The sequence below is a fragment of the Oncorhynchus masou genome, chromosome 3 (genome assembly GCF_036934945.1).
Source record: "Oncorhynchus masou masou isolate Uvic2021 chromosome 3, UVic_Omas_1.1, whole genome shotgun sequence".
NCBI lineage: Eukaryota > Metazoa > Chordata > Actinopteri > Salmoniformes > Salmonidae > Oncorhynchus > Oncorhynchus masou.
The window spans coordinates 16,675,254-16,703,102 of NC_088214.1; the positions used below are offsets into that span (position 1 = coordinate 16,675,254).

General features: G+C 45.9%; 1 protein-coding gene across 1 annotated transcript in view; it reads right to left on the minus strand.

Annotated features, from left to right (window-relative positions):
- Positions 1–6,743: 6,743 nt before the first annotated feature.
- LOC135506809 (cadherin-24-like) overlaps positions 6,744–27,849 on the minus strand; it is a 110,273-nt gene continuing 89,167 nt past the window's right edge. Inside the window, exons 6-13 of the mRNA XM_064926192.1 lie at positions 23,157–23,413; positions 22,449–22,585; positions 12,232–12,353; positions 11,187–11,304; positions 10,256–10,579; positions 9,679–9,883; positions 8,874–9,342; positions 6,744–7,849 (exon numbers count right to left, since the gene is read on the minus strand). Coding sequence (XP_064782264.1) covers positions 6,875–7,849; positions 8,874–9,342; positions 9,679–9,883; positions 10,256–10,579; positions 11,187–11,304; positions 12,232–12,353; positions 22,449–22,585; positions 23,157–23,413 — 2,607 coding nt within the window. The 3' untranslated portion in view covers positions 6,744–6,874. The remainder of the gene's footprint in view (positions 7,850–8,873; positions 9,343–9,678; positions 9,884–10,255; positions 10,580–11,186; positions 11,305–12,231; positions 12,354–22,448; positions 22,586–23,156; positions 23,414–27,849) is intronic.

The following is a 27,849-nucleotide window of genomic DNA, read 5'->3' on the forward strand; positions in this document are numbered from 1 at the left end:
AAATACAGTTAAAACCTGTAATGAGCAGCGTTTATATGGTATTATTACAATATAATATGAATTCACATTTCAGTGAATTGTATACTGTCAGTTGTTGTTACAATCCCTTTTGTAGAATTTATATAATACAATTAGAATAATATTATTTAATAATAGAGTATTTCTCTTAGTTCCTGCCTCCTGACTTGGGCATGCATACTTGAATCCAATCAAATCTAAACAAAGTCCCTTCGAAAAAAGAATAACTTAAGTAAACAAATATAATCCATTGTATTAGTGTTACTTTTGAAAATAAATCATTCTCCACATTGTGTTTGTCAACACAGAGGAATCACTGTCATTCTGCTAGCCTAGGAGTGCTGTAGGTTTTGTAAATGTACATTATCACGTTCAGTGCACCCTGTCAGGTTTGTTCTATTTCCTGGCCTTTTTTGGCAGCCCTCCTGAGCTCACAATGTCTATTTGTCACCGGGTCAACAAGCAGAAAAGTATCTTGTATCTTCTGAAATGGTGTGGTAGCTCCAGAACTATCTGTCCTCCTTTATTGACCTTCGATCCCCTGTCTAGAGTGGAGTCGATCAGAACAGACAAGGTGTTCCTCTCTCTGGTTCTGAAGAGATTTCAAATACTTTTTACATTGCTGACTCAACCAACAGTCACACACACCTACACACATGCACACACTCTCTCACACTCTCTCTCACACACCCACACACACACACTTTCGAAGGTAATACAAATAAGATTAGCGAGATTGTTTCATTGGAGAGAACATGAAGAAAAGACCAGCTGCCAGGCAGAACTCATCTCTTTGAAACACATCCTTTTTTATTAAAATTTACAAAAAAGAAAAGGAAAAATACAACAGAGTAATAAATACACTTTATTCAACACGCCATTGTGGAATTTTATCAACATCGTGCAGGAGCGATGAAGCCCCAAAGGGAGACAAACCTGGGGTTGTCTGGTGGGGTTCAAAGTTCACCTTCCACCCTCCAGAACACACACAGAGTAGGACCACACACCCCTGAAACACTACATGTAGCTATGTCAGGACTTGCAATTCCAATGCACTATATTTTCACTAGGATTTAATGGTCTTTGTAAACAGCTTGATAAATCTCCTGACAATCTGACTTTCCTCTCTGACTCTGAATATTTAAAAACTTCACCAGGAATAGTAAGCCCTGGTCCTGGAGTGCCGCTGCGTCTGGAGGCGACTGATTCAACTAATCATGCCTTGATTGGACCAATTTGGTGATTCCTTCCCTTTTCTCCGGAGGTGACAATCAGTTCAATCAAGTAGTTTAGTGACAGCAGCACTCCAAGCCAAGGCCTCTCCAGATTTAGATCAATCAGTGGAAGCATCACTCTGACTTACATACTGACTACACCGGCCACGCGCCAGATTCTACGTGTGCCATCATACACATGTTGATTTTGTATATCCCCACCAGATGCAACCATAACACGCATGTTAAAATAACAAAAACCACTGTGCACCAACTATATTAACTTGGGGACAGGTCAAAACAAACATGAGAGGATCATGGACTTTAAGCTAGATAGCTGTTGCAGGCAGTTTTGTCCTGGGAGATGAACATGGTTGTTATTTTAACCTGATCATGCATATGGTCCCCTTTTTAGCTGGTTCTTTGTAAAATTTTGACCCAGATCATACAAAAATCATGTGTTTCTCTACACCGACAATTAATCCACAGATAAAAAGGGAAACCTAGTTAGGTTTTAGTTATTTTTGATTAATATCTTTCAATAAACCACGTGAGTTTGTGTCATCCTGATATCCAATAACGATGGTACTTGCAGCGTGTGGAGTTCTATGCAGATGCCCATTCACACTCTCGAGCTGTGTGGTGAAAAGGTTGAATAACATGTATGTGTACATTTATTTTTTGCAACTTAGCCGGCGAGGCATGAACTACATAGCATACTGCACAGCGTATGAAGGTGTTTTACAGGTGTGTGGTTATTCCCTGAGTGGTTGGACTCAGGTGGAGGCTGCTGAGAGGACAGCTCAACATAATGGCTGGAATGGAGTGAATGGAATGGTATCAAACACATGAAAACCCCCAATGTGTTTGATTCCATTCGCTCCATTCCGGACAATATTATGAGCCGTCCTCCCCTTAGTCCTCCCCTCAGCAGCCTCGGCTGGTTTGACTAGCCCTGATATGGCTAACTTTTATAGCCTCTACTATGGTGTCTGGACTATACAATACTATGGAGGCTAGCTATATCAGGACTGGGGTTTGACCAGCTAAACCATGTTCACTCTGGTCAAACCCTGTGTTCCCCCAGGGTCCTGCTCCCCTCTCCCCTCCAGTGATTGTGCACTACGACAGTGTTCCTGGCAGGGTCTGGTCATGTCCTTGACCCTGTTTGAATACATTCAAAATGCATCCTTTCTTCCTCCCATCCTTGAATAAATTATCACTGATCTGACACAATTTCAAAAGGTAAAAGTAAGGGTTCCCTTTCAAAGCCTTGACTCATCAGAGATCAGGCTCAGGAATGGACAACAATAGGAAAAAGTGTGAAAGATGTATGCACTAATTACTATAGGTCACTCTGGATAAGAGCCTCTGCTAAATGTCTAAAATGTTAATGAAGGTAGGGTGTATTTTTTAGACTATTCCAACAGGACCTTACACAGTGTGAATGGGGTCAGGGTTGTAGAGATTGTGGCTCAGGTATGGGGAAGTGAGTGTGGTCTCTATGGTGATTGTGTAGACTTTCTCTTCTCACCAGGGGGTTTGTCACAACCTGAGCCAACGTTAAGTTAACAGTGCAAAACTTTTGGAGATGGTACATAAAGTAGAAGCTGACAGCAGTCTCTGTGGGCTGCTTTGTGTCTCCGTAAAATGTTCCACATACATTTCTGGGGTGAGCAATAGCTATATATATATTCTTTGTGAGCAATAGCTATAAATATATTCTTTGGGGTCATTTCCATTACAACTCCAGTCAATTCAGGGATTGTGACAATTGAATTGGAGAATAGAACACTGCATAGGAGAGTTTTCATGGTCCAGTTCAATGGTGTTCCATTGAAATGCAATTAATCTAAATGCTGGTCTACTGCTGAAATGCTGGCTTGGAAATCTACCTCACATATCCTTGCATGCAAGGCTTTTAGGTTGTAGTCAGATGCATGGCTGAAGAGGACAACTAGTGAGCATGTTCTGTAGGCTACAACACTTTTGCCAGGTTAAAGACAGAGCATTAATGCATTTTACTTAATACTTGGCTTTTCCATGAGAACCTGGGTTTAGCACACAGCTCTATAGAATGGTCTGCCCTAATGTAAAATACATGGTGCTGTCCAGTCGGGTCAGGTCTGTTCTGAAATGAATCCAGGTCACGTCTAGTCCCAAAAGTGCTCCGTTTGAAAGTGACAGTTTTTTACACATATTTTTTTTTTACACAAGTATCTTCTCTTTTAACAATTGTATTCGGTGATATTTACAAATGCATATACATAGAGTAGAACATTAGTTATTTCCCATAGACACCAACTTTATTATTTGACATTATTCATAGTCTAGTATTGAACGTCACACAGTATAAAAGTGCATTCCAGCTGAAAACCAGCTCATCCTCATCCAGACCTCACGACCCCAGTCACTACCCCAGTCCCCAATCAGTACCCCAATCACGACCCCAATCACGACCCCAATCACGACCCCAATCACTACCCCAATCACTACCCCAATCACTACCCCAATCAGTACCCCAATCACGACCCCAATCACGACCCCAATCACTACCCCAATCACTACCTCAGTCACTACCCCAATCACTACCCCAGTCACTACCCCAGTCACTACCCCAGTCACTACCCCAGTCACTACCCCAAACACTACCCCAGTCACTACCCCAAACACTATCCCAAGCACGACCCCAATCACGACCCCAATCACTATCCCAATCACTACCCCAAACACGACCCCAATCACTATCCCAGTCACTACCCCAGTCACTACCCGTCACTACCCCAGTCACTACCCCAATCACTATCCCAATCACTACCCCAGTCACTACCCCAATCACTATCCCAGTCACTACCCCAATCACTACCCCAATCACTATCCCAATCACTACCCCAATCACTACCCCAGTCACTACCCCAAACACTATCCCAATCACTACCCCAAACACTACCCCAGTCACTACGCCAATCACTACCCCAGTCACTACCCCAGTCACTACCCCAGTCACTACCCCAGTCACTACCCCAAACACTATCCCAATCACTACCCCAAACACTATCCCAGTCACTACCCCAGTCACTAATCACTACCCCCAAACACTCCCAATCACTACCCCAGTCACTACCCCAGTCACTACCCCAGTCACTACCCCAAACACTATCCCAATCACTACCCCAGTCACTACCCCAAACACTATCCCAATCACTACCCCAATCACTACCCCAAACACTACCCCAGTCACTACCCAATCACTATCCCAATCACTACCCCAGTCACTACCCCAGTCACTACCCCAAACACTATCCCAATCACTACCCCAGTCACTACCCCAGTCACTACCCCAGTCACTACCCCAAACACTATCCCAATCACTACCCCAGTCACTACCCCAGTCACTACCCCAGTCACTACCCCAAACACTATCCCAGTCACTACCCCAAACACTACCCCAGTCACTACCCCAGTCACTACCCCAAACACTATCCCAATCACTACCCCAGTCACTACCCCAAACACTATCCCAATCACTACCCCAGTCACTACCCCAAACACTACCCCAATCACTACGCCAATCACTACCCCAGTCACTACCCCAATCACTATCCCAATCACTACCCCAGTCACTCACCCCAAACACTATCCCAACTACCCCAAACACTACCCCAGTCACTACCCCAAACACTATCCCAATCACTACCCCAGTCACTACCCCAAACACTACCCCAATCACTACCCCAGTCACTACCCCAATCACTACCCCAGTCACTATCCCAATCACTACCCCAATCACTACCCCAGTCACTACCCCAGTCACTACCCCAATCACTATCCCAAACACTATCCCAATCACGACCCCAATCACGACCCCAATCACGACCCCAATCACGACCCCAATCACGACCCCAGTCACGACCCCAATCACGACCCCAGTCACTACCCCAAACACTATCCCAATCACGACCCCAATCACTACCCCAGTCACTACCCCAGTCACTACCCCAAACACTATCCCAATCACGACCCCAATCACGACCCCAGTCACTACCCCAAACACTATCCCAATCACGGTCCCAATCACGACCCCAGTCACTACCCCAAACACTATCCCAATCACGACCCCAATCACTACCCCAGTCACTACCCCAGTCATTTCTGTTCACTGGGTTTGCTGGTTTCCATTCTGACAACTCTTCACTGATAAATGGAAGTTATGGATTGGACAGTTAAACATGTTCAGAGTGTGAATTGGTTGGCGTTTGGTTAAGATTGTGCTAAAATCATGCAGACTTGGTCCTCAAGAAATGTTGATTTAATAGGGCGAGGTTTTGCATAAAACATTTACAAATGTCTATCCTCTCCTCCCTACATACATACTTAGAAGATATTTATTTTGTCATCACTTCATACGCAGAATCAATACATCTTGTAATACTTTTGCTTTAGTTTTATTTAACCTTTATTCAAGGCAAGTCAGTTAAGAACAAATTCTTATTTTCAGTGACGGCCTACCAGGGAACAGTGGGTTAACTGCCTTGTTCAGGGGCAGAACAACAGATTTGTACCTTGTCAGCTCGGGATTTGATCAAGGAACCTTTTGGTTACTGGCCCAACGCTATAACCAATAGGCCCCAATAGTGATTTACTATACAATCAATGCCTGATAACACGAGTGAGTATAACTCTGTGTGTGTGTGTGTGTGTGTGTGTGTGTGTGTGTGTGTGTGTGTGTGTGTGTGTGTGTGTGTGTGTGTGTGTGTGTGTGTGTGTGTGTGTGTGTGTGTGTGTGTGTGTGTGTGTGTGTGTGTGTAAACAACATAACTCTCAGCTAAGCCAGGGACGATCATATCCCTAAATCATTTAAATTTTTCATAATGTCTATTTTCCAGTGATGCGTTTGAGAGAAAATAATATTTTTAAAGGTTTTAAATTATTCATAGTTTTCAGTAGTGAGTTGAATTATTTACTTTTCTGCCTCTGCAGTTCAAATAAATGCAACAGTTTCTGTACACTCAGTTTCTCTCTCCCTCTCGATCTCTTTCCTCTCCATCTCTGTCTTGTTCATATTATATCACTTCTGTGTGGTACCCTAGTTGAATGTATTTATTGTCTTGCTTGAAATCCTTTCTTGGATGTTTAGGTTGTTTTTCTTTGTCCAGACCAATTAACAAATTGTTGCTGCTCAGTGGAGAAACACCATGCACATTGCCTCAGTACCTTTTAACAATTATTGCTTTAAATTACATCAATCACTCCCTACCCTCCAATGGCCTCCCCTACCCTCCCATGCCCTCACCCGCCCTCCCATGCCCTCACCTTCCCTCCCATGCCCCCATGCCCTCACCTTCCCTCCCATGCCCTCACCTTCCCTCCCATGGCCTCACCTTCCCTCCCATGGCCTCCCCTACACTCCCATGGCCTCCCCTACCCTCCCATGGCCTCCCCTTCCCTCCCATGGCCTCCCCTCCCTACCCTCCCATGCCCTCATCTTCCCTCCCATGCCCTCACCTTCCCTGGGCACATTTTTCTCTGTCTCTTTATTACTCTCTCTCTTCATCTCTCTCTCCTTTAACTTCTCCTCCCATTACTCTAGCTCTGCTTGCCTTTTACCCCTCCTTCATTCTCTCCCCTTTTCCTTCTCCCTCTCAGTCGTTCTTCTCATCTCTAGAGTGCTCCTCTTTCTCCCCCTCCTCTTTTGCATCCTCTTTTTTGTTGTTCTCTACCTCCTTCTCCTCCACTTGATCTTTCTCCCTATCATGGAACAGCTTGGCTAGTTCCTGAAACTGCGGACCCCACTCCTCCAGCCCTCCTCCCCACTCCTCCTTCTCTGCATTCTTCTCTCCCTCACTCTCTAGTGAGCTGAGGGAGCCTGCACGTGACCCTGTACCCTCCAGCCCGTACACCTGCACTGAATCATAGGGCGGCTGTGAGGGGTCAAAGGTGACCTGAGCCAGACGCAGGCGGAGGAACTCACCCACCCTGAGGGCCAAGGAGTGACCACCTGGTACTGGACCCCCTCTCCCTGCCTCCATCCCTTGGACCCACCCTGCCCCGTACCCCATGATGCCCCCGTATGCGCCCCTGGCGTGACCTGGGAAGGGCAGCATCTGGGGGGTCATATCCCTCCTTCCTAAAACGTATGCCCCCATACCCACCCTGTCCCGCCAGTCAGCCATGAACCCTTCTGGGTACATCCCCCCGCAAGAAGTCCCAGTCAGAGATATTCCTCCACCCTCCCTGTCCGGCCTGGCCACCACAAAGTTGCTTCCCATCTCTAGCCCTCCCCTCCCCAGGCTCCCGGGGTAATCCTGCCTCTGTCCCGCTGCCTCCCCCTGCAGGCTGCTGGCGTAGTTGTGGGCGGCTGACTGCTGAGACTGGCCATCTGGGCAGTTGGTTCCAGGCCCTCCACCAACACATCCACCACCAGAGGATTCTGGTTCAGCTGAACCAGAGCCAGTGCGTTTGGGGGACAGGCCGGCGTGGAAGGCCCTGCGACCCGCCATGGGCAGGGTGGCTGAATCACACACCCAGGCGCCACCATGACTCTGGCCAGCCATGGAGCCGGAACGGGTCAGGACCAGGGTGTGCTCCCTTTCTCGGGGGGGGTTCTCAGACTGGACCTGCAGGGGACGGGGAGAAGGAGGAGGGTCAATCCGGGACAGGGCAGGGGGACGAGGAGGAGGGTCAGTCCGGGACAGGTACAGGGCAGGGGAACGAGGAGGAGGAGGAGGGTCAGTCCGGGACAGGGCAGGGGAACGAGGAGGAGGGTCAGTCCGGGACAGGTACAGGGCAGGGGAACGAGGAGGAGGAGGAGGGTCAGTCCGGGACAGGGACAGGGCAGGGGAACGAGGAGATGGATCAGTCCGGGACAGGGACAGGGCAGGGGAACGAGGAGGAGGAGGAGGGTCAGTCCGGGACAGGGACAGGGCAGGGGAATGAGGAGGAGGATCAGTCCGGGACAGGGACACGACAGGGGAACGAGGAGGAGGATCAGTCCGGGACAGGGACAGGGCAGGGGAATGAGGAGGGGGAAGAGGGTCAGTCCGGGACAAGGACAGGGCACGGTGCTGTTAGGTGGATGTAGAAGATAAAGGATAGCAAGAGGTGATGTTTAGGTTGAGAGAATTGTAAAAGGAGCGAATGGAGAGATGAATCGGGGAAACAATTCAAGCAGAAATCCGGAGAGTAAGGAAAAGGGCAAATGTAAGAAATGGACAAGTAAGATAGAGAGACAGGATGAGAATAGACACACAATGAACAAGCAAGATAGAGAGACAGGATGAGAATAGACACACAATGAACAAGCAAGATAGAGAGACAGGATGAGAATAGACACACAATGAACAAGCAAGATAGAGAGAGTGAAAGAGAAACAGAGTTTAGAAGGTAAGAGAAGCAGGTTAATAACTAAAAAGAGCTAACACTGTGACAGAGAGGGGGATGAAGAGGGAGGAGGAAATCAACAGACAAAATGTTAAAAATTAAAGAAAGAGACAGAAATCTTCTAAAAGCAAAACATAAAAACGAATACATATTCACTATTGTCTGCTCTCAGTAATCAGCAGTGTGAAAACCACTTCAAATGATAACATATTGGTTCGTTCATTAATTCACTTATTGTCATGTACAGTGTCGGTCTCTTACCCAGTCCACCGAGTCCTGACTGTGGCTCTGCTGCTCACTACTGTTCTCTGTACAGTTGCTCATAGCTCCTCCCCCTTCACCCCTCTCCTGGCTGTTATTGGTCCGTGGCGTCCCTCCATCTGAGGTGCTAACCCCGCTCTGTGGGCCTGTTCCGTCTCTACACTCTCTGCTGCTCATCTCAGCTGGTCCTACGTACACGGCCCCTGGCTCCAGGGCCCCAACCATGGCCCCCTGATTCTGGATGACCAGAGAGTGGTCTGGGTGGCCCCCAGGGAAGCGGTAGGCCAGCTCAGCCAAGCCCGGCTCAAACTGGCCCCCTGGAGTACGTCGGAGAACTGGCAGAGTGTGGCTGCTGTAGCAGAGGCGGCCGTACAGGGGCCCCCCAGGGCCGGAGTAGGCCGGGTCCAGGGCTGGGTTCTGGGCCCAGTTGTATGCACGGGCCTTGTCCTGGACGTGCTGGGAGTAGCGTCTGGGGGACAGAAGATAGGGTGTGACAAGGCTAGACAACATGTTATAGCAGCTTTACATAGGAGCACACACCAATGAGGGATTGCACAGTATAGAGGAAGTAGGTGATGCCCAAAAAGTGTCTAATAAAGTGTAATAGTTTTCCTCTTTATTTTTTTTACCTAAGAGGCTGATTAGAGCAAGGAGTTTTGAGGCAATCAATGACCTAAGTGGATCAATACAGTCTTAGAAAACTCCTGAGGACTGGAGTTTTGTTTGGGTTCGTTTTTGCTCAGAATAGCTTTCAATTAAACACACACACACACAAACACACTGCACACACACCACACACACTCACATGTTCCTGCTGTCCAGAGTGCGGTATCCCCTGCGTGAGCTGTGGGGGGCGCTCTGGAGCGCTGCGATGTCAAAGGCGGCCGTGTCAGCCTCGCCTCCTCCCTCGTCATCGTAGGTGATGATGTTCTCCCTAACATCGTCCTCCTCCAGGGGAGACAGAGAGTCCCGCTTCTGACGACGCAGGGACAGGGACAGGGCACTGACTGCTGGAGGGACGAGTAACAGAGGGAGGGGGGGGGTCAGAGAAAGAGTGAGAGAGAGAGAGAGAGAGAGAGAGAGAGAGAGAGAGAGTGTTGGTATATCATATGTCTGTCCTGCATGCTTAAATCGACTTTGAGCCATAGCCAGACAGTCATACTGGACTAGACCAGTCACATTGGTAATAAAGTGGGCCATTTCCAGTCAAATGCTAATGAAATGTTAGTTGGGTTTGTGTTTCCCAGTAAAATTACTAATCAACTAATCATCAAGTCTTAAATCACATGTGATAGTGTTGGGTTGTAATGAAAGCTTGCACACCCTGTGGATCTGGGTCTTTGAGACCAGGATTAAGTAACACTGCTGTACAGTATATTTACCCAGCAGAGTGGCAACACAGGCCAAGATGGCCAGCAGGGCGGCAGTGCTAAGCCCAGGGGAGGGGGAGGTAGACTGCTGTGGGACACACACCGTCTCTCTCTCCCACTCCCAGTCTCCGTCCGTCTGCCTCTCCTGTCTCTCCTTCTCCCCAGCCCGGGCGCCTCCTCTCAGGCAGGGGCAGATGGACACAGTGACCGTCCCGGTGGAGGTCAGGCCAGATGTCCCATCCCTTAACACCAGGGGTACGTGTAGCGTGAGGGAGGAGGAGAAGGAGTGGGAGAGGGGCTGCAGGGGCGACAGGAGCAACAGGGTGGCACTGGGGCCTGGAGGAAGAGCGAGAGAGGGAAAAACACAACATGAGAAAAAAACAGAAAGAAACTCAATTGAATTGAATGAAATCTCTACCATTTAATGTTATTCTCATAGCTTCCCACAGCTTCCCTCAGAGGATGTATCGGAGTCCATTGGGAAAAGATGGATTTCCAGTAGGGGAAAAGGTAAACAACAAGGAAAACACAAAGGGATGAGGATAACAGAGTTAGGGGAAGAGAGGTAAAGAGAGAGAGAGAGATGTAAGGGAGAGAGTGAGACAGACAGAGAAGGGGAGGAGAGAGAGGTACGGGAGAGAGTGAGACAGACAGAGAAGGGGAGGAGTGAGAGGTACGGGAGAGAGTGAGACAGACAGAGAAGGGGAGGAAAGAGAGGTAGGGGGACAGAGTGAGACAGACAGGGAAGGGGAGGAAAGAGAGGTAGGGGAGAGAGGTAGAGGGACAGAGAGAGAAGGGGAGGAGAGAGGTAGGGAGAGAGAGGTAGAGACAGAGAGAGAGAGAGGAGAAGGTAGAGGGAGAGAGCGAGACAGAGAGAGGGGGAGCGTGACATGAAGTTTGGGGGAGAGAGTGAAACATAAAGAAAAAAAGAGAGAGACTATACCTCCACTGTCCCTAATGCTGAAGTTGAGGGCGAAGATGGACTCTTGAGGGATGTTGAAATATACAGCACTGTCATTCCCTCCCTCATCTCGATCAATGGCACGCAACACCTGCACCACCTGAAAAGAAGAGACAGAGTGAGAGACCAGAAACAGAAAAGGAGGTGTGATGGGAGGATTGGGGAGGAAGGAGGAGAGGAGTGAGAGAGGAGGAGAGAGAAAATAGTAAGATAGCATCGGAGACAAGATAGGAGGGAGAGGGAATAGAGAAAATAATAGAGAAAAGAAAGATTATTTTGTAACAACGCATGACTTTAACTACCGTTCACGTCCCTGTGTGCCCTCAGCATTTACCTCAAAACAAACAAATAGGCTCTGTTAGATAAAACCTCTCAAATCAAGAAGGAAGTAATTATGTCTAACCTTAACTGTGAAGGGAATTCCTGGGTTGGCTTTCAGTATATCATCTATGAAGATTGGGTTTCCGACTGTAGAGAAGAATTTATGAAATAAATCCTAATATTCTATCTAATGAATATTATCTCAGCTTAAACCCCTGGGACTCTCTTAAACACTGCCTGTGGCAAAAAGGCAATACAACACCTCTTTAATGGCCTTTAGAGTACAGTGATTCAGACCTAGAATAAGATGTTAGGACGTTTCTGAGTTATGCAGAAGCTAGGGCTTTCACTTTGAAAGGGTTTTTAAATTATAACACTTTATTATTTTGTGTGCTTTAATGTCCTTATTAAAAAATGTATTCTTTTCAGATGCATTATACATCAATTGGCTGATGGGTTTCTTCCCTGCAAGACGAATGCTGAGACAGAAAAACAAAGACACGTGAACATAAAAGAGGGCATGAACCCAGACACAGATAGACAAAGACAACACGTTCATGGAAAGAGACAACATGGTAAAAGCAAAGGAGGAACGGAAGAGTGGATAAAATGATAGACGGAATCAGAAAGAATATTCAAAGAGTTTTCACATACTGTAAGCACACACCACACCACACCACACACATACATACACACCCACTCTGACCTGTCCAGTGGCTGATGAGTCACACATGGCTGCTGTGTACTGTCTGTCCAGCTCGGGCGCATTGTCATTCAAGTCCAGCGTCTCTATGGCAACCACCACTCTGGACACCTGGCTGGGGTTGTCTGAGGGAGAGGAACCAGGAACAGCTGTGTCTCAACAGAGAGCATTCCAAGACCGCAGAGTGGCCAACACATCTCAACTCTGCTGCTCAATCCACTAGTGTGTCCTCGTGATCTAGCCTATAGGGTTGCCTGTAGTAGGTTCAAATCTGAAGTAAACATTGCATTTGTTAGGTGATGTTTTAGAAATCAGGCTAAATCTGTGGGTGATTGGTATGTTTTAGTATAGAGCGTTGGAATTAGTGCCTCCATCCCTCTCTTTCTACACCAAACAGTATTTTCAAAGCTCCAGCAAAGGCGATATGTAAGGTGAGCTGACATGCACGCAAAGCAGTCACACCAGGGCGCAGTTTAAATGGATTGGGACAGAGTCCAAGCTGCATTCACGCACCCATACGCACACACCCTTTGAAATACACCAGCTCACAATTTGGACTGCACACGAGTCGACACACACATTTCTGCACACACACATAAATGCACACACACACACACACACACACGCACACACACATTTTGGCAGCACACAATACATTCTCTTTGGACTGTGTTCACACTCAGTAACAACATGTTATGGACTGGAGCCATGGGTTCACATTGCAATGAGCTCCCAGTGTATTGGCAGGAGGGGAGTGGAGAGGATAGGAGAGAGGAGGGGAGGGGACAGGGTAGAAGAGGGGAGAGGAGGGGAGTGGGGAGGGGGAGAGCAGAGGAAGAGGAGGATAGAGAAGAGGAGAGGAGAGGAGGATAGGGGAGAGGAGAGGAGAAGAGAGGAGAGGAGTGGAAATCTAAGGAAGTCTCTAGATTTTGCTCGCCAGAAGTAGAGTATATTGTGATAAACTGCAAGCCACACTACTTGCCTAGAGAGTTCTCAGCTATACTTTCGTGGCTGTTTATTTACCACCACAGACAGATGCTGGCACTAAGACCGCACTCAGTCAGCTGTATAAGGAAATAAGCAAACAGGAAACCACTCACCCAGAGGCGGCGCTCCTAGTGGCCGGAGACTTTAATGCAGGGAAACTTAAATCAGTTCTACCAAATCTCTATCAACATGTTACAGTTTTTCTCAATTGCTAAAACACTAAAACCCATTGGCTGAACAAAGTTCTCAGTTGCCCGGACTCATTTAGCTAATTATGCAGTCTGTTGTCAATACCTTAAACCATTTCACATGGTAAAACACAGTCTGTTGTCAATACCTTAAACCATTTCACATGGTAAAACACCATTTGCAGATCTCACTTTGACTTTTCAGCAAAACTCTAAACACATTCTCATTCTCAAAACTCATTCTGCACTCTAATGCACATGTCATCCATACTGGTAAACGCAAGTGGCAACAATCAAATACAAATAGAGAACACATGTCATTCATTGAACACAACCACTCAAAATTGATTTAACCTGTTTCAAATGATGCGACACAACAAATATAAGCCAGTTCAGAGAGCAAACAGGTTGTTGAAGGTGGGAAGGAGAAAGTCTGAGAATGGATAGAAGAAACAATGTGAGAGGACGAGTGTGTATGCGAGGTGGGCGCCGAGGAGGAGGGCAAGAAAGAGAAAGAGGAGGATGAAGGGGAAGACAAAGAGTGGAAATATCTGATGAAATTCGAGCAACAGTTATAGACCATGTTCTTGTCCATGGACTGACAATGAGGGAAGCAGGACTTAGAGTGCAACCCAATTTAAGCCGATGTTCTGTGTCCACCAAAGTCAGGACATTCAGAGAAGAGAACAGGTACAGGATACTACTGTATTGTTGTAATTGCAAATTTGCTGTACTACACTATATGCAGCTGTTTTAATAGACATTTGTAAAGTTAATCACTGTTAGTTTTGTAACTGCGCAACTACTTTTTGTGGAATTGCAAGGCTGCCACATGCAAGTGGAAGGACAGCTATATTCACTCGGGAGCAAGAGGCCGTTATAGTTGGCATGGCCCTTCAAGATAATGCAATACGACTCAGAGAAATCCAAGAACGAGGGATACAAGACAACACAAACTTCCAGGGAATCGACCGTGTGAGCATTTCCACAATTGACCGTGTCCTCCATCGTAACAGGATGCGAATGAAACAAGTATACAGAGAACCTTTTGAGCACAACTCACCAAGGGTGAAAGAACTGCGAGCTCAGTATGTGCAAGTAAGTGTGCATTCAGAAACATTTACTGTAATCCAGATTGTCTACAGTACTAACACATACTATGTGAATGACATTACTCTTCAGTACATACAATGTATGTAAATCAGAAGCCTAATTGTACTCTACAGTATAGCACTGTCTCTGTACAACTTACAAAATCATACATTCAGTATATTGTATTTCTACACAGACAATATTTGACTTGGAATCCTTGGACAGACCCCATGAGTTCATCTTTGGCGATGAAGCAGACTTCAATCTAACAAAGAGGAGAAGGAGAGGCCGAAACATGATTGGATAGCGGGCCATTGTTGAAGTCCCTGGTCAAAGAGGTGGCAATGTGCTGCTATCAGCAACCATGGTGTTCTACATCACCATGTTACACTCGGGCCATCTAAGATTCATTGACAATCTAAGAGATATTTGATTTGAGCAGCAGGTTCAAGAGCAGCAGGGTCAAGAGCTAAATGAGAATCCCATTCCCACCTATGTGCTAGTGTGGGACAATGTCAGTTTCCACCGAGCTCCTTAGGTAAGGTAAGGGAACATCAATGTGCAGTTTATGAACTTGTTTCCTGAATCCGATTGAGGAGTTTTTCTCCTCTTGGAATGGTTTAACATCAATGTGCAAGTTTTAGCCTGAACATTGGGCTGGTTACCCCTTCAAACAATAGTACTGCAAAGAGCAAAAAGCAAGAAGAAGCACATAGTAATTTTTGTCTTTTAATATTGATCAATTTTGATACTGTACAATGGACAAATATGATAGAACATGTTTTGACTTGTTGCAGGTTCATCAAAAGAACAATTACAGTATCACAGAGAAAAGGACAAGTTTGTGATGAATATTTTTTTAGATTAAAAACTATGATAGAACATGTTTTCTTCCAAAAGACAATGAGAAAAATTGTATGTTTTGATTAAAATGTGTTTTTGTATTTTTTCTATTTTTCGGTGTATAGTTTACTGACTGCTTGCAAGTGTACATCATTTTGATCACTTTGTTTATGATTTGAGAGCAGTGTTTGATTTTGAACACAGGTAAAAGTGTTTTGAGGCGAATGTTTCATTTTGCGAGAGGAGTCAGAGGTTATGTAAATAGTGCTTGAAGATGAGGTTTTGTGTTTAATGTTTTCAGGAAATGGAGCAAGGTTTCAGAAATAGTGTTTTAGCAATTGAGAAAAACTGTAAATGTGCAACCAGAGGGAAAAAAGTCTAGGTCACCTGTACTCCACACACAGAGAAGCGTACAAAGCTCTCCCTCGCCCTCCATTTGGTAAATCCGACCACAACTCTATCCTCCTGATTCCTGCTTACAAGCAAAAATTAAAGCAGGAAGCACCAGTGACTCGGTCTATAAAAAAATTGTCAGATGAAGCAGTTGCTAAACTACAGAACTGTTTTTCTATCACAGAATGGAACATGTTCCGGGATTCTTCAGATGACATTGAGGAATACACCACATCAGTCACTGGCTTTATCAATAAGTGCATTGAGGACGTCGTCTCCACAGTGACTGTATTTACATACCCCAACCAGAAGCCATGGATGACAGGCAACATTCGCACTGAGCTAAAGGGTCGAGCTTCCGCTTTCAAGGTGCGGGACTCTAACCCGGAAGCTTACAAAAAATCCCGCTATGCCCTGTGACAAACCATCAAACAGGCAAAGCGTCAATACAGGGCTAAGACGGAATCATACTACATGGGGTCTGACGCTTGTCGGATGTGGCAGGGCTTGCAAACTATTACAGTCTACAAAGGGAAGCACAGCCGCGAGATGCCCAGTGACACAAGCCTACCAGACGAGCTAAATCACTTCTATGCCAGCTTCGAGGCAAGCAACACTGAGGCATGCATGAGAGCATCAGCTGTTCCGGATGACTGTGTGATCACGCTCTCCGTAGCCGACGTGAGTAAGACCTTTAAACAGGTCAACATACACAAGGCTGCGGGGTCCGACGGATTACCAGGACATGTGCTCCGGGCATGTGCTGACCAACTGGCAGGTGTCTTCACTGACATTTTCAACATGTCCCTGATTGAGTCTGTAATACCAACATGCTTCAAGTAGTCCATCATAGTCCCTGTGCCTAAGAACACAAAGGCAACCTGCCTAAATGACTACAGACCCGTAGTACTCACATCCGTAGCCATGAAGTGCTTTGAAAGGCTGGTAATCCCAGAAACCCTAGACCCACTCCAATTTGCACACCGCCCAAACAGATCCACAGATGATGCAATCTCTATTGCACTCCACACTGCCCTTTCCCACCTAGACAAAAGGAACACCTATGCGAGAATGCTATTCATTGACTACAGCTCAGCGTTCAACACCATAGTACCCTCAAAGCTCATCACCAAGCTAAGGAATCTGGGACTAAACACCTCCCTCTGCAACTGGATCCTGGACTTCCTGACAGGCCGCCCCCAGGTGGTGAGGGTAGGTAGCAACACATCTGCCACGCTGATCCTCAACACTGGAGCTCCGCAGGGGTGTGTGCTCAGTCCCCTCCTGTACTCTCTGTTCACCCACGACTGCATGGCTAGGCACGACTCCAACACCATCATTAAGTTAGCTGATGACACAACAGTGGTAGGCATGGGTCCTGAGATCCTCAAAAGGTTCTACAGCTGCAACATCGAGAGCATCTTGACCGGTTGCATCACTGCCTGGTATGGCGATTGCTTGGCCTCCGACCGCAAGGCACTTCAGCGGGTAGTGCATACGGCCCAGTACATCACTGGGACAAAGCTGCCTGCCATTCAGGACCTCTACACCAGGCGGTGTCAGAGGAAGGCCATAAAAATTGTCAAAGACCCCAGCCACCCCAGTCATAGACTGTTCTCTCTACTACCGCATGGCAAGCAGTACCGGAGTGCCAAGTCTAGGACAAAAAGGCTTCTTAACAGTTTTTATCCCCAAGCCCTAAGACTCTTGAACAGTTAACCAAATGGTTACCTGGACTATTTGCATTTTGTGCCCACCCCCAACCCCTCGTTTACACTGCTGCTACTCTCTGTTTATCATATATGCATAGTCACTTTAACTATACATTCATGTACATACTACCTAAATTGGCCCGACCAACCAATGCTTCCGCACATTGGCTAACCGGGCTATCTGCATTGTGTCCCACCACCCGCCAACCCCTCTTTTTACGCTTCTGCTACTCTCTGTTCATCATAAGTGCATAGTCACTTTAACGATACCTACATGTAAATACTACCTCAATAAGCCTGACTAACAAGTGTCTGTATATAGCCTTGTTACTCTTTTTACAAATGTCTTTTACTGTTGTTTTATTTCTTTACTTACCTACACACACACACACACACACACACACACACACACACACACACACACACACACACCACACACACACACACACACACACACACACACACACACACACACACAGACACGCCTTTTTTCCGCACCATTGGTTAGAGCCTGTAAGTAAGCATTTCACTGTAAGGTCTACTACACCTGTTTTATTCGGCGCACGTGACAAATAAACTTTGATTTGAGAGGAGAGGAGAGTGGCTTCCCCTGGCCACTGAGATGAGAACGGCCCTCGTGGAGTCAGATAACAATACTGATCCTGCCGCCAATGGTCTGTTTAACTGTTAGAGCTTATTATTCAACTCTGGCAGCGCCATTCGCACTACTGAAGCCCCACTGCAACGCTGGCCAGTAGCACTGCTTAAATAAAGACCAGCATTGTCATCACACTAATCGCTACTGTTGCTACCACCAGTGGTGTGTATTCATGGATGCCAAGGGAAGCTTCCCCAAGAAAATAAGAAAACATTTTTTTTAGTCTCTCCGTGTTTCATAATTTTCCTTCAATTCACAAGAGGCTGAATGTATTTCACCCTAGCGAGTGAAACAGCGCCCCTCTGTCTCGGTATGTGTTGCCCATCTATCTGATGCTGTCTGGTCAGAAAGAGTATGACATCGTTGCCATTCATAGCATTGAATGCAAGGGAAGCCAGCGAGCATTTCGCTTACCTTGATAAAAAAAGTGTAAAATAATACTACTGTCAGTGCGACTAATAGCCAATCAGCATTGAGCTAAACCGAGCGATCTCAACTGTGAAAGGTCCTGGCGCACCAAAAAAAAGTGTCACATCAAAAGCAAAATGTTATTGAGAAGAACTTGAATTGTTGTATCTCGTTGTGTTCTTGTCCTCCGGGGGCTAGATAGCTAGATAAAATTGCCCATGAATGGAAGTTAGACTAGCGAGCAAGCATTTTAACCAGGTAGCCTAAGACAACAGGTGTGTACTGTTCGACAGAGTAATAGGTCGTTTCAGCAACATAAAAGAGAGGAGGATGCCTTGGGAGCAGCTAATGGGGATCCATAATAAATACCAATACAAATATCTTCTTATTGTTTCTGCCTTATGCCTATATAGCACGGTGTCAAGGCATATCAACTATCAGGTTATAAAGCAAACAACGCAATTATCACAACACAGGATGTAATATGGCATTTTCTTCTTCTTGGCTTCCCCCAGTGATTTCTGGCTTGGCTTCCCCAGTGATTTCTGGCTTGGCTTCCCCAGTGATTTCTGGCTTGGCTTCCCCCAGTGATTGCTGGCTTGGCTTCCCCCAGTGATTGCTGGCTTGGCTTCCCCCAGTGATTGCTGGCTTGGCTTCCCCCAGTGATTGCTGGCTTGGCTTCCCCCAGTGATTTCTGGCTTGGTTTCCCCAGTGATTGCTAGCTTGGCTTCCCCCAGTGATTTCTGGCTTGGCTTCCCCCAGTGATTGCTAGCTTGGCTTCCCCCAGTGATTTCTGGCCTGGCTTCCCCCAGTGATTGCTAGCTTGGCTTCCCCCAGTGATTTCTGGCTTGGCTTCCCCCAGTGATTTCTGGCTTGGCTTCCCCAGTGATTGCTAGCTTGGCTTCCCCCAGTGATTTCTGGCTTGGCTTCCCCAGTGATTTTACCCACGCACCGCTATTAGCTACCACTGTGTTACGCTAATAGGTATGACGTTAAAGGGTTAATATAGGATTCTTTAGCTGGTTGAAATGGATGTAAGATGTTTCCTTTTCTGTGATCACTCAATATAAAATGTCATGTGTTTAATTAGGATCTGCAGTTTACCATCCCAAGGTGGTGGCACTTCATTTGATTGCTCCCAATTTCACAGATAGTACTAATACTGCCATAAGCACTGTTACTGTTAGCACAGTTAAAGCAGCGTTACTAATGTCAGCATGGATGAAGCAGCGTTACTATTGTCAGCATGGTTAAAGCAGCGTTACTACTGTCAGCATGGTTAAAGCAGCGTTACTACTGTCAGCATGGTTAAAGCAGCGTTACTACTGTCAGCATGGTTAAAGCAGTGCTACTACTGTCAGCATGGTTAAAGCAGTGCTACTACTGTCAGCATGGTTAAAGCAGTGTTACTACTGTCAGCATGGTTAAAGCAGCGTTACTACTGTCAGCATGGTTAAAGCAGCGTTACTACTGTCAGCATGGTTAAAGCAGTGCTACTACTGTCAGCATGGTTAAAGCAGTGCTACTACTGTCAGCATGGTTAAAGCAGTGCTACTACTGTCAGCATGGTTAAAGCAGCGTTACTACTGTCAGCATGGTTAAAGCAGCGTTACTACTGTCAGCACGTTTAGCAGTGCTACTACTGTCAGCATGGTTAAAGCAGTGCTACTACTGTCAGCATGGTTAAAGCAGCATGGTTAAAGCAGCGTTACTACTGTCATCATGGTTAAAGCAGTGCTACTACTGTCAGCATGGTTAAAGCAGTGCTACTACTGTCAGCATGGTTAAAGCAGTGCTACTACTGTCAGTGCTACTACTGTCAGCATGGTTAAAGCAGTGCTACTACTGTCAGCATGGTTAAAGCAGTGCTACTACTGTCAGCATGGTTAAAGCAGCGTTACTACTGTCAGCATGGTTAAAGCAGTGCTACTACTGTCAGCATGGTTAAAGCAGTGCTACTACTGTCAGCATGGTTAAAGCAGTGCTACTACTGTCAGCAGTGCTACTACTGGTTAAAGCAGTGCTACTACTGTCAGCGTGGTTAAAGCAGTGCTACTACTGTCAGCAGCAGTGCTACTACTGTCAGCATGGTTAAAGCAGTGCTACTACTGTCAGCATGGTTAAAGCAGTGCTACTACTGTCAGCATGGTTAAAGCAGTGCTACTACTGTCAGCATGGTTAAAGCAGTGCTACTACTGTCAGCATGGTTAAAGCAGTGCTACTAGCTGGTTAAAGCAGTGTGTCAGTTTAAAGCAGTGCTACTACTGTCAGCATGGTTAAAGCAGTGCTACTACTGTCAGCATGGTTAAAGCAGTTAACTGTCAGCATGGTTAAAGCAGTGCTACTACTGTCAGCATGGTTAAAGCAGTGCTACTACTGTCAGCATGGTAAAGCAGTGCTACTACTGTCAGCATGGTTAAAGCAGTGCTACTACTGTCAGCATGGTTAAAGCAGTGCTACTACTGTCAGCATGGTTAAAGCAGTGCTACTACTGTCAGCATGGTTAAAGCAGTGCTACTACTGTCAGCATGGTTAAAGCAGTGCTACTACTGTCAGCATGGTTAAAGCAGTGCTACTACTGTCAGCATGGTTAAAGCAGTGCTACTACTGTCAGCATGGTTAAAGCAGTGCTACTACTGTCAGCATGGTTAAAGCAGTGTTACTACTGTCAGCATGGTTAAAGCAGTGCTACTACTGTCAGCATGGTTAAAGCAGTGCTACTACTGTCAGCATGGTTAAAGCAGTGCTACTACTGTCAGCATGGTTAAAGCAGTGCTACTACTGTCAGCATGGTTAAAGCAGTGCTACTACTGTCAGCATGGTTAAAGCAGTGCTACTACTGTCAGCATGGTTAAAGCAGTGCTACTACTGTCAGCATGGTTAAAGCAGTGCTACTACTGTCAGCATGGTTAAAGCAGTGCTACTACTGTCAGCATGGTTAAAGCAGTGCTACTACTGTCAGCATGGTTAAAGCAGTGTTACTACTGTCAGCATGGTTAAAGCAGCGTTACTACTGTCAGCGTGGTTAAAGCAGTGCTACTACTGTCAGCATGGTTAAAGCAGTGCTACTACTGTCAGCATGGTTAAAGCAGTGTTACTACTGTCAGCATGGTTAAAGCAGTGCTACTACTGTCAGCATGGTTAAAGCAGTGCTACTACTGTCAGCATGGTTAAAGCAGTGCTACTACTGTCAGCATGGTTAAAGCAGTGCTACTACTGTCAGCATGGTTAAAGCAGTGCTACTACTGTCAGCATGGTTAAAGCAGTGCTACTACTGTCAGCATGGTTAAAGCAGTGCTACTACTGTCAGCATGGTTAAAGCAGTGTTACTACTGTCAGCGTGGTTAAAGCAGTGCTACTACTGTCAGCATGGTTAAAGCAGTGCTACTACTGTCAGCATGGTTAAAGCAGTGCTACTACTGTCAGCATGGTTAAAGCAGTGTTACTACTGTCAGCATGGTTAAAGCAGCGTTACTACTGTCAGCGTGGTTAAAGCAGTGCTACTACTGCTGGTCCTGTGGAACATATAGAAGCCATCAAGACATAAAGTAAAGCTGCATTGTGGAGTGTATTGTACTTCAACTCTCTACAGCTTTTCATGCTTTTGCGGAGAGTGAATGTGCAATGACTGGGGTCAGGAGATGGTCCTGATCATGAAAAACGAAGGGCCTGAGCAGTGTTGCAAAATTCCTGGAACTTTCAATAAATGTCCCGGTTTTCCAGAAATCCTGGTTGAAGGATTATGGATTTTCTGCTTATTCCTTCCTGATTCCATCTTTCTGGGAATCTTTTAACCGGGATTTCAGAAAAAAATTGCAATTTTTTGAAAGTTCCAGGAATTTTGCAATCCTAGGCCTGAGTCATGCTATAACTACTGCAGAGTTATTCCTGGTAAGGTCAAAACGCCTAGCTCTAAATTATGACATAGTGCCCTCTGACCTCTCTGCATGGCGATGATGGTGATGTTGTGCCACTGCTCGCGCTCACGGTCCAGCTCCATTACCGTGGTGATGAGGCCGCTGTCTGCAGTAATACGAAACAGAGCCTCCTGGTCTGACTGGGGATCAATAGAGAATCTGGGAGAGATGGAGAACGGGAGGAGGGAGAGAAAGAGGAGGGTGGGGGAGGGATAGGTTAAGAAGAGGCGGCGGGAGAGAGAGAGATTGAGAGAGAGAGGGACAGAGTGAGACCAAGATAGAGAGTGAAAACAGGAGAGGGGGAGCGGGAGAGAGAAAGATAAGCATGAGAGGATATAAATGGCCAGGGAATTAATATCACAGATAATCGTAGTCGATATGAGCTCACTTGAAGTAGAGCTGATTTATCTAAATATCTCAATGAACGGTGTAACTACCGTTCCACCACACATTGCCCTTTTCCTCCTTTGTATAGCTGTGTGAAAACAGGGCCAGCACTTACTAGATCATTTTTTCTTTAGAGAACATATAATGATAATTTTGCCTTGATCTTTCCTTAGTGTGTGTGTGTGTGTGTGTGTGTGTGTGTGTGTGTGTGTGTGTGTGTGTGTGTGTGTGTGTGTGTGTGTGTGTGTGTGTGTGTGTGTGTGTGTGTGTGTGTGTGTGTGTGTGTGAGAGAGAGAGAGAGAGAAAGAGAAAGAGAAAGAGAGTTTATGATCCAGTCCAGCACCTGATGTTGTTGGTGAGTCCAGTATCAGGGTCCACAGCACTAACCCTTCCCACAGTACAAGCGGGAGGGCAGTTCTCGGACACGTCCATCCGGTAGTGCGTCCGGGAGAAACGAGGCGGCTCGTCAGCATCCAGCACAGCCACCCTGATGGAGGCACGGTCCTTAAAGGGCCCACGGCGCAGGAACCGAGAGTCCACCATAGGGTTCAACACCTCCACGGAGAAGGAGTAGGAGCTACGACTCTCATAGTCTACAGCCTGCAGGGAGAGAGAGAGACGTGTTACAGTAGGTGTCTACATGCTGGTTCTGTAGGTGAACATTACCAAGTGGTATTGTATCATGCTTTCTCTTTACAACACCGGTAGTTAATGTATTCACGTTCTCGTGTGTGGTCGTGGGTATGGCGTAAAAACATATGCATTTCCATACAAATGCAATAAGCTCACCTTAACAGTGAACATTTCACAAGGTTCTATTTAATTCAGTGGTAGAAACATAAACATTGATCTGTTGAACTATAACATTCACGATACAGTACGTACTCAGCAGGAAACTGTGAGGGTTTCATGCTATAGCTCCAGTCTGGTCTGAGTCTGGCGTCTACTGAGAAGTTATGAACACTATAAGTGCTAGCTGAGGTGTGTGTCTGCCTGTCTGTCGGTCTATCTGTCGGTCGATCTGTCTGCCTGGCTCTCTATCTATCTGTCTGCCTGGCTCTCCATCTGTCTATAAGGCTCTCCATCTGTCTGCAAGGCTCTCCATCTGTCTGCAAGGCTTTCCATCTGTCTGCAAGGCTCTACATCTGTCTGCAAGGCTCTCCATCTCTCTCTCTGTCTCTCTCTCTCTCTCTCTCTCTCTCTCTCTCTCTCTCTCTGTTTGTCTGGTGTCTGTCTGCCTGTCTCCTGGTTGTGGTATCTCTTCACAGCAGGGTTCTTCTAGTCTGAAGGAATGAGTCTGTCTCTGATCAAATCAGGACAGATGATTGCTAGCGAGGGCAAAGCCCTGCCTTGATTACATACTGGTGAGCAACACGGCTGGGTCTGGTTCCAAACAGCTTTCTGAGGTTTTTCTACATGACATGGGCTTCCTGAGCCGAATATTGGATGAAGGCAGTATGATTGGCAGAAAGATGCAGGCTGGATTGGGGATAAATAGACTGGTTAGGTATGAGCAATATTCAAAGCAAAAACTAACATTGAAGGTCCCTCATGGAGGAAAATATTGATATTTTTCTCCTATTTCTGACCCCCCCCCCCCACACACATGGTTAGGTATGAGCAATATTCAAAGCAAAAACTAACATTGAAGGTCCCTCATGGAGAAAAATATTGATATTTTTCTCCTATTTCTGACCCTCCCCCCCACACACACACACACACTTTTTCATTTTCTCACAGTTGTAAAGAACTGTATTCTCTTAGAATAAATCTGTAATCGTAACAGGGGATAGACTGCAAAAAAAATATGTAGTGAGAAAAGGGCAATTGAAGGGCACAGATATTGAAATATAGGTAATAACAGAACATTTCTATGTAGGGAAAAAAGGAAATGTCAGAGAGAAAGAGGGAGGCAGGAAGGGAGAGAGAGCGGGGGGGGGGGTCTATAACAGGATCCCATTAGGGGGAAAGAGAGACAATCTGTCTGAGGAGGAGAGATGTCACTTATACTGTGAGCACACACTCATCACTTCCTCCCTTCCTCTAGCCAGTACTCCATCATCCTCTCTCTCTCTCTCTCTCTCTCTCTCTCTCTCTCTCTCTCTCTCTCAACCTCTCCACTCCCCACCTAGTGTTCAGAGGTCCATCTCTGACACCCAGAATAAACACTCATCTCTCTCCCTCGCTCACGCTTACAGAATGCACTTATCACCACCTCCCTTTTTCTTTCTCACTTCCTCTGCTGCTCTCTCTCTCGCTCTGTCTTTCTCTCTCTCTCTCTCTCTGCTGCTCTCTCTCTCCGTCTTTCTCTTCTGCCCTCTCTCTCCGTCTCTCTATATCTGTATCTCTGCTGCTCTCTCTCTCTCTGCTGCTCTCTCTCTCTCTGTCTCTCTGCTGCTCTCTCTCTCTCTCTCTGCTGGTCTCTCTCTCTGTCTTTCTGCTGGTCTCTCTCTCTGTCTTTCTCTTCTGCCCTCTCTCTCCGTCTCTCTATATCTGTATCTCTGCTGCTCTCTCTCTCTCTGCTGATCTCTCTCTCTCTGTCTCTCTGCTGCTCTCTCTCTCTCTCTCTGGTCTCTCTCTCTCTCTCTGCTGGTCTCTCTCTCTGTCTTTCTGCTGGTCTCTCTCTCTGTCTCTCTGCTGCTCTCTCTCTCCATCTCTCAGTACAACCCTCTCTTGTCTTGCCCTACACTCACACTCTTTTTTTGAAATTCAAATTATTTATCTGTAACAATTGCCTTTTGCTTCAGTCTCAGTATGAAATTAATTAACTAAACAGTATGGTACAGTAGTCAAATGGTCATAGTTAACTCATCATGCATCAAATATGGTTCATGCGCATGTGTGTGGGTGTGTGTGTTTATGTCCACCCCGATCAGTGAAGCTTTAAATGATCTAAATCGGACTCCTTTGCAGCCATTGTATATGTTCACCCTGCAAATGAAAAATGATCTCTTCAACTGCATGATGTTGTATAAGAGCCTTTTCTATCCTGCTGACCTAGCCTTTGTGAGGTCCTACTCGACTATCTACATTTTATATCAAAATAATGTCTTCGTCTGACTACTAATTTAAGATGACAGACTTAGCTCTGAGCAATTTTGCAGACAGACATGTTGCTGCAGTACTGTTGGAACAGAGTATCTCCTAAATCTCTCCACCACTTTGTTCTCTCTCTACGTCGATTCTGTCACTCGTGCTGTTTGTGTCTTTCCTCCATCTCTCTTTCTCTTCTCTCTCCCTCTGCCCTCTAGGTTTACACATCCCATTGTTTTTTATATACAGTTGAAGTCGGAAGTTTACATACACCTTAGCCAAATACATTTTAACTCAGTTTTTCATAATTCCTGACATTTAATCCTAGTAAAAAATCCCTGTTTTAGGTCAGTTAGGATCACCACTTTATTTTAAGAATGTGAAATGTCAGAATAATAGTAGAGAGAATTATTTATTTCAGCTTTTATATCTTTCATCACATTCCCAGTGGATCAGAAGTTTACATACACTCAATTAGCATTTGGTAGCATTGCCTTTAAATGGTTTAACTAGGGTCAAACATGTTGGGTAGCCTTCCACAAGTTTCCCACAATAAGTTGGATGAATTTTGGCCCATTCCTTCTGACAGAGCTGGTGTAACTGAGTCAGGTATGTAGGCCTCTTTGCTCGCACACGCTTTTTCAGTTCTGCCCACAAATTTTCTATGGGATTGAGGTCAGTGCTTTGTGATGGTCACTCCAATACCTTGACCTTGTTGTCCTTTAGCCATTTTTCCACAACTTTGGAAGTATGCTTGGGGTCATTGTCCATTTGGAAGACCCATTTGCAACCAAGCTTTAACTTCCTGACTGATGTCTTGAGATGTTGCTTCAATATATCCAAATAATTACCTTATGATCTCATCTATTTTGTGAAGTGCACCAGTCCCTCCTGCAGCAAAGCACCCCCACAACATGATGTTGCCACCCCCATGCTTCAAGGTTGGGATGGTGTTCTTTGGCTTGCAAGCCTCCCCCTTTTCCTCCAAACACAACGATGGTCATTATGGCCAAACAGTTCTATTTTTGTTTCATCAGCCCAGAGGACATTTCTCGAAAAGGTATGATCTTTGTCCCCATGTGCAGTTTCAAACTGTAGTCTGGCTTTTTTATGGCTTCTACCTTGCTGAGCAGCCTTTCAGGTTATGTTGATATTGGACTCGTTTTACAGTGGATATAGATACTTTTGTACCTGTTTCCTCCAGCATCTTCACAAGGTCGTTTTCTGTTGTTCTGGGATTGATTTGCACTTTTCACACCAAAGTATGTTCATCTCTAGGTGCCAGAATGTCTCCTTCCTGAGCGGTATGACGGCTGCGTGGTCCCATGGTGTTTATACTTGTGTACTATTGTTTGTACAGATAAACATGGTACCTTCAGGCGTTTGGAAATTGCTCCCAAGGATGACCCAGACTTGTGGAGGTCTACAATTTTTTTCTGAGGTCATGGCTGATATCTTTTGATTTTCCCATGTTGTCAAGCAAATAGGCACTGAGTTTGGAGGTAGGCCTTGAAATACATCCACAGGTACACCTCCAATTGACTCAAATGATGTCAATTAGCCTATCAGAAGCTTCTAAAGCCATGACATGATTTTATGGAATTTTATAAGCTGTTTAAAGGCACAGTCAATTTAGTGTATGTAAACTTCTGACGCACTGGAATTGTGATACAGTGAATAATCTGTCCCTAAACACTTGTTGGAAAAATTACTTGTGGTATGCACAAAATAGATGTCCTAACTGACTTGCCAAAACTATAGTTTGTTAACAAGAAATTTGTGGAGTAGTTGACAACTGTATTTCTTTAACTCTCTCTCTCTCTCTCTCTCTCTCTCTCTCTCTCTCTCTCTCTCTCTCTCTCTCTCTCTCTCTCCTCTATTCCCCCTTTCCCTCTTTTCCTTTCTATCCTATGTCCCATTATCTGTCTTCCTCGCTCTCCCTCTCTCTGAGGAGATTAGCACCATCTCTCTTCTCAGTGAGAAAACAACACAGATAATCCTCA